This window comes from Cloeon dipterum, chromosome 1 (genome assembly GCF_949628265.1).
Source record: "Cloeon dipterum chromosome 1, ieCloDipt1.1, whole genome shotgun sequence".
NCBI lineage: Eukaryota > Metazoa > Arthropoda > Insecta > Ephemeroptera > Baetidae > Cloeon > Cloeon dipterum.
Window position 1 is genome coordinate 15093870 of NC_088786.1, and position 16188 is coordinate 15110057.

Consider the following 16188-nt stretch of genomic DNA (forward strand, 5'->3'; position numbering starts at 1 on the left):
ATTACTGGCCCAGTTACGCGTCATCCTCGCTTTCCTGAGGTACACATATATGTTGTGCACAGAAAGCGACGCTGCATTGCGTTTGTGCTGAGATAATGTTCTCCTAACACAAAGAATTAATTTTAAGATTATTTAGAAGTGTTTGTCCCGTTTGGTTGCATGAGTAAGAAAATTTTCTTTGGGAATAGTCGGTGGCTAAAAAGATTCTGCAATATTTTTAGGTCATTGAAAATTTCAATAATACCTGCATGAATAAATTTGTGTTATATTGATTGCTTCGCGCTTATTAGGAAAGGCTACATTAACCATTTTTAGAAATTGCAAAAACTGCTATTAGAATCCATAAATTTTCCGGAGATTTAAAACTAGTTTAAATGTGAAATTGAAAAACAAATGGCTATTGTAGCAGAATAGGCTTCAAATAATAGTTCATAATTGCTCCAGATCGTTTTGTCACCGCGGAAATCACGCAGGATATAGTGGTGAATATTTTAATGTCACAAGGATTATCCGTTCATTAATAGATAAATATAATAGTTCTATCGTATGTTCGATAATTAGTTTGTTCATTCCATTTTTAACTTGTATTCAGGTTAAAAAATATTAACTAGAGTATTGAGTAATTTTAATCAATTCTTCATTTTATGTGGGTGATTTAGCTGGTGAACAGATGAGCTCCTCTTTGACAACTCAGCAATAAAATGGTAGGTTTCGATCGCGAGCTTTGGGGGCGTAACAGAGAGAATCTGACAGACAAGGCGTTGCGTGCGTAGTCAGCCAGGCTCAGCACCTATTTCGCCGGCAAACAGACAAGGCTCTCAATCCGAAGCGATGAACAGTGTGTGTGAGTCAGGGAGTGTGTGTGCTCTAGGGGAGGACAGGGAGGAACGGCTGCTTGTAATACCTGCTAATTTGCAAATGTGTTCGCTCCACGCGGCTATTTGCTCGGTTAATTGACGGGAAAATCTGAATTAATTAGCCCGCTGCAGCTGCTGAAAAGTCTGCTGGCGAAACTTTGTTTTCGGACGAGTCCGGCAAACTTTTTGTTGGTTCAAACTTACATCTGCAGAGTTTCTCCGAGCCAAAGTTTCTTCCAAGAGGGGCTTCCACCGTTTTTTGTTCACAAATTTGCGAAATTCCCTCGCTACAAAGTTGAATTAATTGATATATACACTTCATTGATACGTCTACTAAATTAATTCCTGCACTGAACAGTGAACTGAAAACAATCTTTTGTCAGTCTTATTGGTCCCAAAGAACTAGTGAGACCGTAATTTCACTTCGCTGCGACTCATGCTTAAAATACGAGCGAGTGTAGGCTTGATTTGACAGCTGTATAAACTAAATTAATCAGAGTCGCGGGTCGATGGGCGTCAGGCTCTGCGTAAAATTTGATCAATCTTTGGCCAACAGATGTTCTTCGTTCTCCGGGCTGCAAAAAGCGCGTGTCCTGGAACGAATGAAGAGAGCGAGGGTCGGGGCCGGGCGAAAATGGCCGGCATTAGGGTTAATAAATCAGTTAACTGCACTATGCTCGGCCACGCAGTGTAATCCAATTAAGTCGGACACCGAGCCGGGCATTAGGCAGCGTGAGTTGGCAAAGTCGGCCGAAAACAAAACCACACACATCATTAACCACTGGCTCGCACGCACTTTATATATCTCGCACGCTGCGCGAGCTAAACTGCCTTTCTTCATAGAGCGGAGCGGAGGACCTCTTTTATATCGCCACATAAACTTCTTTTCGCCCCTCTGCCAGCGATTATCTTGATTCGTTCTCGACTCCAACTGGAGTAGCTGGAACATCGAGGCTGTACCATTGGTAGCTGTTTTCTCCAATTTATTATATATCGCGAATTATTATTTCAAGGTAAAAATCAGATGTTTCCAAAACGATAAATGCTGGATGACGCTGCTTCAATTTCGTGGCTTTTTTCAGTTTCTAAAACAGGTTGTTTCCAACGCTATGGATTGAAAATATAAAAACCTTTTAATAACTTTAACAATTGAGTGCACTATTCAGAATAATTTTTTTACAAGCATCCTTCGTTTGAACTTCAACTAACAATTCACGTTGGATCTCTCAAAAAATTGCCCTAATTATTACCTTCATTGAAAGAACATATCATTGAATTATAAGCCATCGAAGTGGAATTAGTTCACCTACACGCAATCATAGTGAACAAGAATAGCTCTTCTGGAAGGAAGTACTCAAGAAATGTTCAATGTAATGTGAGATCCAAGCTTTCCCCGTTTACAAACTGAAATTGCTCTTATGTATACTGAGGTAAACTCGATTTTTCTCATTTTAATTAGAAACTTGGGTTCTCAAGATACGATGAGAATCAAAGTTTTTAAATTAATTTAGATGGGTTTTAAACTTAAATTCACTCTTCCAACTATATATTTTGTAGACAACAGACCTGAAACATGACTACTTAAGAAGCTTGAAACAAAGAAAACGAATAACTCATCCTTCGAATTATTTTTTTCCGATGCTAATTAAGACTCCGTCTCTAGAGTTTTGCACCATCCGTGGTGGCTCTCAGAATGAAACAAGATCGGAATGATCATTTTTCCGGTCTGCATTCAACATGGAAACGAGCTTTGTGTTTTGCAGAGTGCACATTCATCCAAATGGATCCGATTAATCCGCAATCGAAAAGAGCATAGCTGTCTTGTAAGTAATTGATCCTAAATCAACAAAGGGAAGGCGAAGTCGTTCGACGAGACTAAAAACGAGGCTCATTAATTCACGGCAGAGCACTTAATGCCAGGAAATTCCCAGAGAATATTTTTTACTGAGGACTGTTTTGCATTTGCGAGCGGAGAGAGAGAGAGAGAGCACACAATTATTCTTGCATTTGATAAATTCGCGCACAAGAGAGTAGCGTGGCTTATCCTTGGCGCGCTCATTCGTGCACGTTTCTCTCTTTTCGCCGCTCTTATTTGAATATTACACACGGCGGTCGGTACATGACTCACTGCGGATAAATCAAAGTAATCCTTATCGCAAGTGCAGCTCCCAGAACTACCTTTGCATAACTAGCATTAAGAATGTGTTTGTGCAAGGCCCTATTAAACGATTATTCAATGGTTCTCTCCCCCAGCGGACGATTCCCCGCTCTCACTGCTTATGCATGCAAACGTTTTCACTGCTTTGTGATGACTCTGCTCTGCGAGGACAAGAGAGAGAGAGAGAGAGAGAGAGAGAGAGAGAGAGAGAGAGAGAGAGAGATTCCAACTATGCGCAGATAGTATTAATATTAATCGCTAGTCGATGGAGATGCAGGCTTATTACAAATTTGCTTTTATACCTACGCTTAATGTGTTAAAACTGTTAGAGTGATTTTTCTCTCGTACCAAATTGATATTTTTGTTATTTTGTTGTCGTTTTGTGCGGGGGGGATGTATGGGGAATGCTGTTTAGAACAATATTTTTTTTTCAAAACATGTTATAAATTAACATATTTAATTTCAGACCATTGCCAGCAGTCAATTTAAATATCTCTGATATTTTGATTTCGACATTGAATGAGACGCTCTTTGATTAATATGTTTTCAACTTGAATGATAGAGTTTATGTGATGAATGGCATTTAAATGTACTATTAACGTCAACTATCCATATTTTCAATAGAATAGAATAGAATATTTATTAAACGCCAACGGCCTACAACTATTTCCAGCATTTATATGAGGCAGCTTTGGTTAAATTCAAAGGTTTTAAAGGACAATCAAGAATGTGGTACATACTATACAGATCAGCATTACAATAACTACATTTACATTTGTCGGTAACATCCAGGTGAAAACAAGAATTTGTGCAAATAAGAAAATGATACCCATGAAATGAATATCTGGTTAACATGGAACGATCCTTACAATTCGTTTTCTTCCAATCGGTATTGAACATTGCGGGAGTATAATAGAATTTTGGATCAATATTTTGCTTTTTAATATTCATATTACTTACAAACTTGACAAAAGCTTCGGAACAATTGAGAGCGAATTTTGATTTTAGCTAGTTCTAAATTTTGAATTTTTCACAGTTATTGGATGTTATTTTGAACCTAATTTACATATTTTCAATGCATTCAGTTTAAATTAATTGCATTTCCCTCTTTATGCGAGTAGCATTAGCATTTACCGCTGAGTAAGTTGACTTGTTAAAATATTACATCCAACTCGAAATTCTTCATGATGCACAGCATTCCCAATTAAAGAAATCATCTCGTTGTCGAAAATAAAGTTGTCATGTCTTTTCGCAAACTTTAATTGACACTTATGCGAGTTCCTTTTCCACGAGAAAACTTAATTCCACGTACGCTCCGCAGTCTTATTTTCATTCCAAATCCGGGTCTGAAGTTTGTGCACACTTTGGTTTCTCTCCCACGACCCTAGGAATAATTTAAGAAAGACAAACTTGTCTCGCTTACGCTGCGTGCGTAATAAGAAAATTTCATCTCGCAGCAGTTCGAGTTTCTCAGCCGAGTTAATCAACGAGACAAAATTCGCAACATTAACAAAAATAACGACGATTCACCTCTGGAAACAAAGTTGGCGAATGACTGCGGGGGAAGTGTCGTTTGGGGTCGTTTCTTCCGAAATTACGTGCTCGTTTATGCGCTCGTATTTCACGCGGTTTGCATTCATTACAGTTTGGAAATTAGGTGCTTCTTCTTACTTAATCTCAAAGTGAGATTTCTCGCCGCGAGCGAGCGCTGCGACTCTTTTTGCATAAGTAAATAATGGCTCCTTTCGGCGCCGCGGAGACTAACCGCGAGTTATTCCACTCGCGAGCGCAGCCGCTGCGGTGAAATTGCGTGTCAATATTTTATCAGCTCGCTGACAATAATCAACTCCTTCTTGAATTAAAAACAACCCGCTCGATTCTCTCCTTCTCTCTATCTCTCTTCTTGTAGTTACTCGCCTGAGCTCGTGCACACTCAACAGATAATATGCAAATGGCCTCGCAAACAAACACACAAAGCATTGCTGGCAAAGACGCAACCGCTACATGGTAGGATTACGATTGCTCGTTTGCGGAATTAGAGATTAGGCTTTCAGTCGATTTGATCTCTCGCAGATTCTGGAATCGTAGACCGCTACTTGCCGAATATTCGAAATCAATAGAAAGCGTCAGCATTTCAAAATATCTAAAATTTGATGACAGATGAGACGTGGATTTCCTGCACAAAAGCTACCGTTAACGAGTCATTCGTTATAAGTTTTGTGTAGAAAATTCAAATCTGCAAAAAGGCAAATAGTCTAAATTTTTTACTTACTTTAGAAGTTTAAATTGTGCTGGCTCAAAACCATATACTTGACTACTAGGTGAAACCAAAAAGAATTGCATTGTTAAGCGTTTGACTTTTTAGATTTAAATTTTAAAAGCCGAAAACATTATTTGGTGAAAAACTATGTGTATGCTTGGCTTAAATTACCACTAAATTTATTTTACATTTATTTATTGATTTACTATTTTGCATGAAGATTGCAAAAGAGCTTTGATTACTCTCCAGTTTCCAGTTTTCCACTCCGACTGCAATGTTCCGATATGACACGTCAGTCAAGGGATTACGTTCTAAAATTGGCAACCACATCACTCATAGTGAACAACGCAGTAAACTTTTCTGAAGGTTATATATATCTGCAGAATCAAACAAGTCGTAGTTGAAATGCATAAAGAGCTCCTCCTGGTAACTAGAGACCTACTTTTCTGCCTTCGCTTCTCATTTTTTTTCTTTCAGAATACATGCACTCTGCAAGCGTGTTCATGCACTAATTGCGAGTTTAAACTTAATCCAACATGACATTTAATATCTAATGCCCCAGAGGTTGACATCTTCAAATAGATTGGAAAAGCCGGCGCGCAGCAGAAGAGTTAAAGCTCTAGCCTCATCTCAAAACAGCGAGAGAAAACGAGTTCCAAATTCACATTCTCGGCAAATTTTAAACAGATGCCGCGGGGCATGTGAAAAACCGCTGACTTTTCGAGCAGAAAGTTTTCAAGAGGTAAAATACGACATTTAGGTTTTTATGCGGACTTCACCAAGTTAGTAATGAGCAAGTTCACCTGGGTCGTTATTTCAATGAGGCTTTAATCGTACTTTAATTACCATGCAAATTTAGTGTGATGTAAAGAGCTCCATTCATTCCATCAAGTTTACTAAACAGATTTTTAAGAAAATATTCGATTTCTGCATGGAATTCCTAACTTAAAAATTGCTCACAACTTGCAATTATGAATTGTTAAAATTGGAGCTCAAATTTAAGATTAAATCTTTTCAGGATTTTTTTCATAAGTCCCTCTCGTGTCGCTCGCTAATTTTCAACATGCTGATCAGAATCTCGCAGAGAAAAATCGGAACAGTGAGCTTTTGCAGTTTGAACGCAAAAGTGAACGGTTCAAGATGCTGGTCACGCGAGTACTAGCTGCATACAATTCTGGATAGCGGGAAACACGCGAATTGTCATTGGCCTGGAAAATTTTTGCACTGGCTGGCTGGTGCGCCGCTTTGAAGCCAGATTGGCCCCATTGTGCAGACGAGTGGAACGCCGGCTCGGTTCACTCTGCGCGTTTGTTTGTTTGCGCGCGAGCAGCCAGCGAGTGGGTGGGTTGATGGGTGGGCAATAATTAAAGGAGCCAGCCGTTCTGCGGGCGACGTGTGTTCTCGAACGCCACAAAGACCAGATTACGGCTCTCCACCTCTCCACCTGCCACGATTAACCCATTCAGATGCATCGCCTCATTTTCCATCCGTTGCTTTCTTTGCAGCCAGCCAACTAGGAGGGAGAGCAAACCACTAATTCAAATTACTCTGCCGTAAGAATAGCAAATTATTAGAGGTCTAAGCCGCGAGATTTAAGGTGGAGGCTAGCGGGACTGGCTTAGCCGAATTTTTGCCAGGTGGCGGCTGACCATTTTCACCGGCGGCTGGCGTGGCGGGCAATATTTCAAACGTGAAGTTTGGTAGTAATTAACGGCCTGAAGGGCCAGGAGACATTTTATCTTCTGCACTTTTAATTTTTGACACTTTTTCTCCGGCGGCTGGCGCGACTGGCGTGGCTAGCTGAGACCTGCACAAATTATTAATCAATCAAATTGTCTCCTTCAATATTTTAATTAAGTTGCATATGTATGTAGAATATACATATTAGTAATCAATCTTGTACTGACTTAATGTACAGAAACCTTTTATACCTTTACATTAAAAATATATAAAAAGCTACACCCTACGTTGGTAACCGCAAAAATTTATTTATCAGATAATCGGCTTAAACGTATATTATATACTTTTTAATGGCGAGCCCAGTTTACCAACTGAAAATGTGAATTTTGCTAAAAGGAGAATATCCTTCATAAGCCGCAAACTGTAGGAGAGACGAGAGAGCAATCAAAAAATAAAGCAAATAACGTGGCCAAACCATGTTTTTTTTAGAAAATTTTCAAAATCTGAGTTGGTATTGTTGGTTGGTTTTGATCATCGCATATTATAATATGATGAATTTTCGTTCCACAAACAATTGGTTACATCGATCACTCGTTACACTAGGTTTTTTGTTGCTTTATATATGGCTAAAAATCATCAACATTTTCATAAGGACCAAGAATTTATGATTTGTTTAATATCTTGCATGTATCTCTTTTAGCAATGGATTAGAATTTAAATTAAATTTTTAGTTCGCAAAAGAGCAGATTCCCCTGTTGGACACTTGAAAGTATACTTTGCATATTATATGGAGCAGTTCACGATAGATTTGTTTTGCCAGGCCAACTTATTTTTTGAGTGCTGAAAGCGAAACTAGTTCTTAAATAAAAACTGAAGCGTTGAAAATGGAACGAGGAAACGGCAAACCCGAAAGTCGGAACCGCGCAATAATTTGTCGAAGGGCCAGCTTTGGGGTGTCCTTTTCACATTCCTGCGAACTCCTCTCACACCACGCACGATATTGGGGTTGGCAAGCAGACGTAAGCTGTGAAAGTAGGCTGGGACACGCAAATAGAAAATCAGCGCAGGAGCGAGCGTATTAGGGCAGAGGATCCCGTCGTGCGCGCGGTGCACGTGTCACACAAAATAGGCGAAGAGCGGCTTTCGACCGGCGCGGCGCACACATGCATTATGCAAATTCGGCTGCACACATACACACACACACACACACACCCATACCCGTTCACGTAACGCGTGCCGTCGGCGTATTTTGCTGCCGCGCGCGGTTCAATTTTATTTTCCATCTTGGGACACCGGCAGGTGTTCAAAATCACAACACACTCGTGCTGGGTGTCGCATACATTACCCCCGTATATGTGTGTACGGACACTGTGAGAGCGGCGTGGAGCGCAGCAGAGCAGGCAGGGATCTTTTCATCTCGCCCAACCAGATTTATGACGCGCGGCCCTGCTGATTCCCGACGACAGCTGTGAGCAAAGCCGCCCTCGCAGCCATCCTTCCCCTTCAGCCCGGACAGCCAACGCCAAATCACGCGAAATGCTCTGCGCTCAAAGGGCGGGCGGAAAATTCAGTTTTGTTTCAACGCGACCGTAGCTGTGCAATATTAAGCTCTCACGTCCAATGTTAAATGGGGTTTCAAGGTTCTGCTATTTCTGCTCCAGCATTAATTTTATCAAATCGTAAAGAAATATTTATTTGAACAATTCTATGAAAAACAATATCACTTAATTTTTAGTGATGATAACTTTGTAATTTGATAGCACCGGTGCTTAAGCATTACTCAGATTCCTGAAAAAATCGCCCAAATTTATCCGATGCTCCCAGTATATTTCCCCTTAGGAATCTCCCTTAGGATAATAATTTCTGATGAAAATGTTCAATATGGTCTACCATATTTCATTTAACTTTTAGGACCACCTTTGCCCTTTTATTGAGTTCCTGATATTTATTTGCTGACTTCAGCTTTAAAACGTGCGAGGTCACTAGCTGCTGGCTTGCAAGGTGACATAAAGCGAGTGAGGACCATAATTAATCCTCTCTTTGCCGAGCACATGAGATTCTAATCGGAAATTTACACGAGCCTGTTGGATTTTTACGAGCGACACATGCTAAGTATGTTGCTGCTTGTGTTGTTGAGAGGCCGTAAAGTATGCACTCTGGCTGGTATGCAGATGATCGGCGATTTATTGCTCAAAGCGACATCGATTCTTATACGTGCTGGCAATTAGGTAGGTGCATGTCGGCGGCGGAATTCTGATGCTATCATCTCCGGCCCGCTCATTTTCACACGGAAGCATGATTTCCATAAGCAAGAAAGTGGGGCGCGAACGTCAATTTGCAGCGGCACCTGCAGTTTAATTTTAATTTCGTTTCCCGCTCTCTGGCACACAGAATGGAAGCTCATTTTGCTAACGAACAATTTTCCCGCTGGCCGACGAATGAAGAGCTGCTTTAATTTTTTCGCAGTGATTTTTTCCGTATTTTGCTTTGAGCGTGGCTCTTGATGCTGATAGTGCTTTTCACTCGCACGAGATGAAATTGTAATGTGATTTTGCTAATAGCATGTCATTATAGGTCTGTTGTTGAGCACAGCAAAAAAGAGCTCTATGCTAAAAATTCGTGTTGATTAGCGGGCTAATTTGATTGCGAGCCACTTTGGATATTGCGCAACTTTCCTCTTTCGAGAGAGAAACATGTTTTCATTTGACAAAGCAGTGAGAGAAGTAATTAGAATTTTAGGTTGAACACTTTTTGAGTATTACAAATGGGTTACAATGTGAGAAAAGCATACCTTAACAATATCAAATATTCGGGTAGCACTGTGGTCTTTCTCACATAAAAATTAATTTATAGTAATAGCAATTTGTAAACCATTTTCAATATTACAAAAAATAAAGCCACGTTGGGCAACATGTATTGTGTAACAGATATGTTAAAAACAACCATGCCCTTCAATCAAATTAGAATTAGAAATGAATTTTCATCATTTCTTTCAATGCATCACACGGTTTGAAAATTAAACACACAATCACTTCATAAAAACAGGAACAATCAATATCACTCACAACAAAACTTTATTATTTGAGCGTCATCATGTGTTGAATTTTCATAATAATTATCGAGTAAAAAACAAATCTGACTGAAAAATGTGCTCTTAACGGGTAAAAACTTTCTGCGTATGAAGTGATGTAGTTTCTAAGAATTATTTCCCTCTTTCTTCTCTCGCATTCAGTCAACACTTCCTCATTCATTGGCTCCCTTTTCCTGTTTCACCTCTTTATTCCAAATACGCCTTTTCCTTTCCCTTCGACTCTCACACAATAAATCACAAGATGAAAAGAATATTCAACTTCGTGGCCCATGCAAGAGGGCTTTGGCCGCGAACTTCATTAGTCGTTTGCGCTCAAAATTTAACGTGCCGGGTTCGGCTGGCGAAAATCAATTCCACGTGAGGGAATTCAGGGCAGGCAGCCGGCAGGCAAGCAGGCAGGCGAGTTTGCATTACCGAAATTGCCTGCCAAGGCGAGTGAGCGAGGCAAGAAAAGGGATAAGAGAGGTCAATTCGCGACAGGAAAACAAATTGCGCCCTCTAAATAATAAATCGTCGCGCAAACTGAAACACATGCGCGAGCGTCCGCCCGCCGAAATGGCTTCATTTCAATTTGCATTTTTCTATCCGGCCTATTGAGACAAATGGCTCTCGTATATTTCTCAGGATTTGGCTTGATTTATGGGCGCGCTGATGGAATTGCTCCTCCGGCCACAATCACCCGCCAAATCCCCCGTCCGTCAGCCGAAGTGTGCGAACGCCCGTTAGATAATTAAAAGTGGCACCGAGGCACTGGCTTATCGCAAACCCTTTCTCCGCCGACAGCGCAGAGATAATTACGTTTTTGATGGAAATTGCATCAGAACGACTGTCAAAAGCGGAGACCTCTCTTGAAAGTAGCCTGCCTGTCTTCAGTGAGGACTTTTGCTGATCAAACGTCTCCATTCCTTTGGAAAAATGATAGCCAAGGTTGCGAGCCCCAACCTGACACAAATTCGCAGCCATATCAAAAACGTGTCGTGTGGTGGCGCAAGCGATTGCGGAGAAAGTAGCTTTTTCCCCAAGTCCCGCATGCTGAAGGAGCTCTTTTTGCTCAGGACTTCTCCTGAGTACCAGCATGTTTGCTCTTGAAAAATTGCACGACGAAGCGGTGAAAAATTGCCAGTCATACGCACTTTGCCAGAACTCGCTTGATCTCACGCGAGAAGTGCGATTCATTGAATCAAAGTTAGGCTACGCGGATAGCGGCCTCGTCACGCCGGTTGCATACTTCCCACACACAAAACGAATAACTCTATATCAAAATTTGGTGGAGAGCAGCTGAGGTGTTAGTACAAAGTGTTTTAGATTTGAATGAATAAACCATAATTTACTGGTCTTGTTACTATATATCTTATACAAAGCATAATTTTGAAAGTGCTTTTTTTTCAATTCTTCGCTTTGAAAAACAAATCTCGATTTTCCAGCAAATGATTTTCCACACATCTGAGAATCATTCCAGCCCATGCTTGGAGTGGCAATTTAAACGCAGCAATCGTGGGCAGCTGGCATTAGCAATCTTAGTCCGTTTTCGGGTTGGTCGGCGTGGATATTTTGACACTTAACCTCTCTGGGGGGCAAAAAACGCATCGCTTTTTACAAGAAGGGACGTCTCTGCGGCCTGGGAGAATTAACATGACACTTGGAGATTAAGCGAGAGCAGTTTGGACAAATAACAGACATCTCGGTATTAAGTCCTGATGCCAAGAAATCGATCCCAGCGCCCCAGGGACGAGCCAAAAGCACACGCAGACCCAACCAAATCGCAGCCGACCATACTAGCCTTCAGGATAAGTGCGAAACAGGTCCATCTAAATGAATACGGCTGAAAAATACTGTAGTTTCTTATTATATTTCCTTTGGGATCGGAAAAATACATAGCACCATCCACCGATAAATATAACATGGTATTTTTCATATTTTGCGAACATAAAAGTTGGTACAACAGTAGTTGTGGCATTAAATTAAATGAATTGTCAAGCATGCACAAATCAATTTTGCTGTTGGCTCCAAGTGAGGTTTTAAGTTCTGGATCCTTGACTTTCCTTGGCATCTTCTATTCTTACTTCTAAGGAACTGAATATATTTTAACAAAATGAAAATGTTTGTATTTGTAAATTTTTGACGATGTTATCAATAATTTCTATTAGACTATGATCGACTGCTCTAAAAATTATTAATGTCATCGAGTGTACATTCCATTTCAATGAAATGCCTATTGGCCGGTCGTGTAGCGTCAAACGAGGGCCGTTTGGAGCGGCCGATGTGGAATGGGGTCGGGGCCGATTGTCGACTCGGATGCGACACGGTGGCCGCAGACGTGACGAGCCTTACGATCCGCCTCTAACGACGCCCGGCACACAACATTAATTAGCAGCCGCATCGAACCCATCGAATTGGCGGCCGATCCTCGGGGACCCAGGGCCCCGCCGGCACAACAATTACTCGTACTTTGAAGGGGTCAAGGCTGACGAGTGACAACCCACGACGGGACTTTGCTCTCTCTCTCTCTCTCTCTCTCTCTCTCTCTCTCTCTCTCTCTCTCTCTCTCTCTCTCTCTCTCTCTCTCTCTCTCTCTCTCTCTCTCTCTCTCTCTCTCTCTCTCTCTCTCTCTCTCTGCCGAAACAAGAAAATCGGACGGATAATGCAATTCTGCGGTTTGGAAATCCTATATGCATGAGCGAATGGAGCCAAATTGGGCTCCAAACAGCGCCGTTTGCATTTCAGACTAATCAAACAGGAAACATGATACGTGCACGTATCTTCCTTCATTAGTGCGAGCGCGGAGACTTTGAAATTCCAGCCGCTCGTAACGCGAGATTTTTAGGAATATTGGGAAGAAAAAACCAATACTATGGTCTGAGAAATATGAAGATATTGGAACTAAATTGTATCAAATTTCAATCAAATTTCCAACCTTCCCTAGTTGAGTTTTGTTGCAGTTTTTCTATCAGAATTCCCTAGCTTTAAATCACTCAAGTGGAAATTAAATGTTATATTTCGTTACCGAAGGTGTATTCTCCAATGACCTGCGGCGGTTGTGAAATAATTTACTTTTGTTAGTGTTGCAGCGGCTCAATAATTGATTCCCTGGTGGTCAGATGCGGCGGTGATTAGTTCCGACGCTCACCGCACTCTTTGCCTCGAGACAAATTTCTTGTGGGAAATCAAGATAAAAGCGGAGGTGTTGCGCTAGGCCAATTAGAGATTTATGGGGGTCGGTGTTGTTTGTTTGTACTTACGGAGGTCGAGGCTGCTCACCACACCCACCAACAACACCGCCAGGCACACTCGCCGATGCATTTCACTGAGTCCGTGTGGTCGCTCAACAAACACGCACAGTGGTGTTCACCAGAGACACATGCGACGCCACTGCTGCAACCTGCAACAAGAAGGTAAACTCGGGTTCTTAAAAATTCGTTGACTGTTAAAAAACTGAAATTGTTCATTCAGCATATTGAACAAACTTTTGAATAATCCTCAAATTTCCTTTAAAATAGGTTTTAATTGAAAAAATATATCGTGGAGTACCATTAATCCCATCACTGGCCTGTCAGGTAAATATAAACATTATAAGATTTTTTTCTTATCAAAATCTGAAATCTTACATTTAAATTCAGCTCACAAGATGAATTAAAAAAATTATGATATCTTTATTTGAATGAAGCAATCATAACCATTTTTTCAAACTTCACCTTTAAGATCATTTTATGTCGATTTTATCAATTAGAACTAATTCTTTGCAAATAATTCTTTTAATTTATCCATTTCCCTTCTAGCATTTTCTGTTTAAATGACAGTCAATTCTATCTGCCTGTCATTTCAATTGGAACTCTCGATAGGAAAACTTGTTAGTACTGAGCTGATTGAATCATTTAGCCTATATGTTTGAGTTTGCAAAGACTGTTCGTTTGTTCTCGACATTGATCGATATGCTCACGCACGCTAGTTTACTTTGGCATTCTGTTTGCATTGGGATTACTCTATTAAAAACTTGGATCTGTCAGTTTTCTGTTTTCCTCCCAACCAACTTTATTTCCAACAATGCTTAAGTGGGGCAGAAGAGAATTAACAAGTCTCTAATAATAGTCTATTATTTCTCCAATTGACAAATAGAAGGCTGACTAAGAATCCTTGTGAAGGGAGAGACAAACTTTATTAACCCACTTTCGACTGAAATTAGGATGCATGTCTGGAGGAAAGAACAAGTTTAGTCATTGCAATTCGATCAACGACTTCTGTGCAGATGTCCTTGACTAAATTAGCGATAAAGTAAAAAAAACCTAGGCAAAACTCTTTGCTGGGATGGGCAAGTTTCACGTTAATTTCAAAAAGCTTAAGGTTCGTTAAACACTGCTCAAATTCAGAAATTAAATTAACACCCGAGAAAATGGTCCTTGAGTGGGCTGGGTCCCTGCGGCCTGGTGCGCCCATGTTATCAGTTCGCAGTGTTATTGGAACCCAGGTTTCAACATTCGTTGTAGTTCAGTACTTCCCGGTCCTCCGACAGGGATAAAAAGAGCAAAAAATAAAATCCAGTTAGTTAAGAGCCTTATTTTGCCACATTTTGATAACGGTGATATTGTATTTTGTAACCTTAGCGCAACTCAGATAAATAAAGTCCAAACATTACCGATTCGTTGCATTTACAACTTAAAACGCGGACAGCGTCTTTCAATTTTGCATAGTAAAATGTCAATTTCTTAAATTAATTTATCGTTGGAAATTTCACTACTTACTAGCTCAGACTAAAAAATACTGTACAAAAACTGTCCTTCGTACCTGTATCCATTTGTTGCAACCATTCGAGATGTTAATTTATTAAGTAAAGCCAGAGCGCACAATTATGAAACTGTTAGCTCCTTTTGTGAGCGTCGAAGTGCCAGAGAATGTTTTTCAGGTTCAGTGCTACCGTTTGTGGAATAATTCGCAGCCGAATATATGTTTAAATGAGAACATCAATGGTACATTTGAAGTGCAACTCAAAGACCAATTCTTCAAGATGTATTAAACACTTTCTCTCACCCTTCTTTACCCTTCATTTGTGTAATTTGTTCATTTCGTCTAGAGGTGACAATGTATGGGGCAAAGTGGCCCTGCTGAACTACAATAAAGTTCATTTTGAAACTAAATTTGGAATTTTTTAGATATTCTATAATAAAGTAATGAAGATTCCTTTTGACCTAATCTCAATCTTAGAAAAGGAGTAAATTAAACGGAGAACTCGGTGGAGGTTCAAAGAGTGTCATATCAGGTGTGCTAATTCTAATTACAAACTCAGCAGAGGGCATTAAGTAATGAGCAGGGCTGCTGGGCGTTGCAGCTAAATGCGAAGGCGACGAGTGCACCACCCTTTGATGATGAAAATTGAGATAAATTGCGTCCGCACTCAAGGGAAGGGGTAGCTCGCTTATTATATACGATTCGGCTGCCTTGATATCCGCCCGCCAGAATATATATGGCTCATAATAACACGGTTACCGCATCAAGATTGATGAACTTTTCCGCCCTTGTTTATACTCGCGGCAGCGGTGGCGGCGTCAAAAGCGGCCGAAAGGGATTTTGCTCTGTCAACTTTCTTTCTCGTCTGTAATACCTGCCAATTAAGAGCCGAACTCGAATCACGCGTGACGGACGCAAAGACTCATTCCAAATAAACAATATCCAGCTGAGATTTCGGCTTCTCGTGTTATTTGTTTCGCTCGCGTCGCCAAAGATTTCATTTGTTCTCCCCGACAACTCAATGACGCCAGGACTTCGGACACAAAAGCCGCTGCCAGCGTAAAAGAGAAAGTATTGATTGCGATCCCAACTTAGCGTCACCGCTGCGGGCGTGCCAAAAATGAAATGACTGATGCCTAAAATAAATTTTATTTGGCGTCCATGGAAAATCTATGCTGTTAAATTTTACGATGTCAATCTTTTATAAAGCAAGGAATCATGATCAAGATACAAAAATTTGAATTTTACTCTGCTTGGTGGCATTTTGACAAGAATCTTAAAAATGCCTCTTTTAAAAATGTATCGCTATACGTCTGTTTTCTTCGGTTATTATTTACAATTATAAAAATCATTTTCTCTAAGATTTCCCAACACAACTAAAATTTACCCCAGCTGTTAATGCGAGTTGGAAACCAATCATTTT

The 16188-nt window shown here is 40.5% G+C and overlaps 1 protein-coding gene across 2 annotated transcripts in view; it reads right to left on the reverse strand.

The window, feature by feature from the left end:
• The window catches only part of LOC135935308 (discoidin domain-containing receptor 2-like), a 114357-nt gene that overhangs the window by 85888 nt on the left and 12281 nt on the right, over positions 1–16188 (reverse strand). For both annotated transcript variants that reach the window (XM_065477660.1, XM_065477584.1), the window contains exon 2: positions 13286–13425. In XM_065477660.1, coding sequence (XP_065333732.1) covers positions 13286–13346 — 61 coding nt within the window. In that variant the 5' untranslated portion in view covers positions 13347–13425. The remainder of the gene's footprint in view (positions 1–13285; positions 13426–16188) is intronic.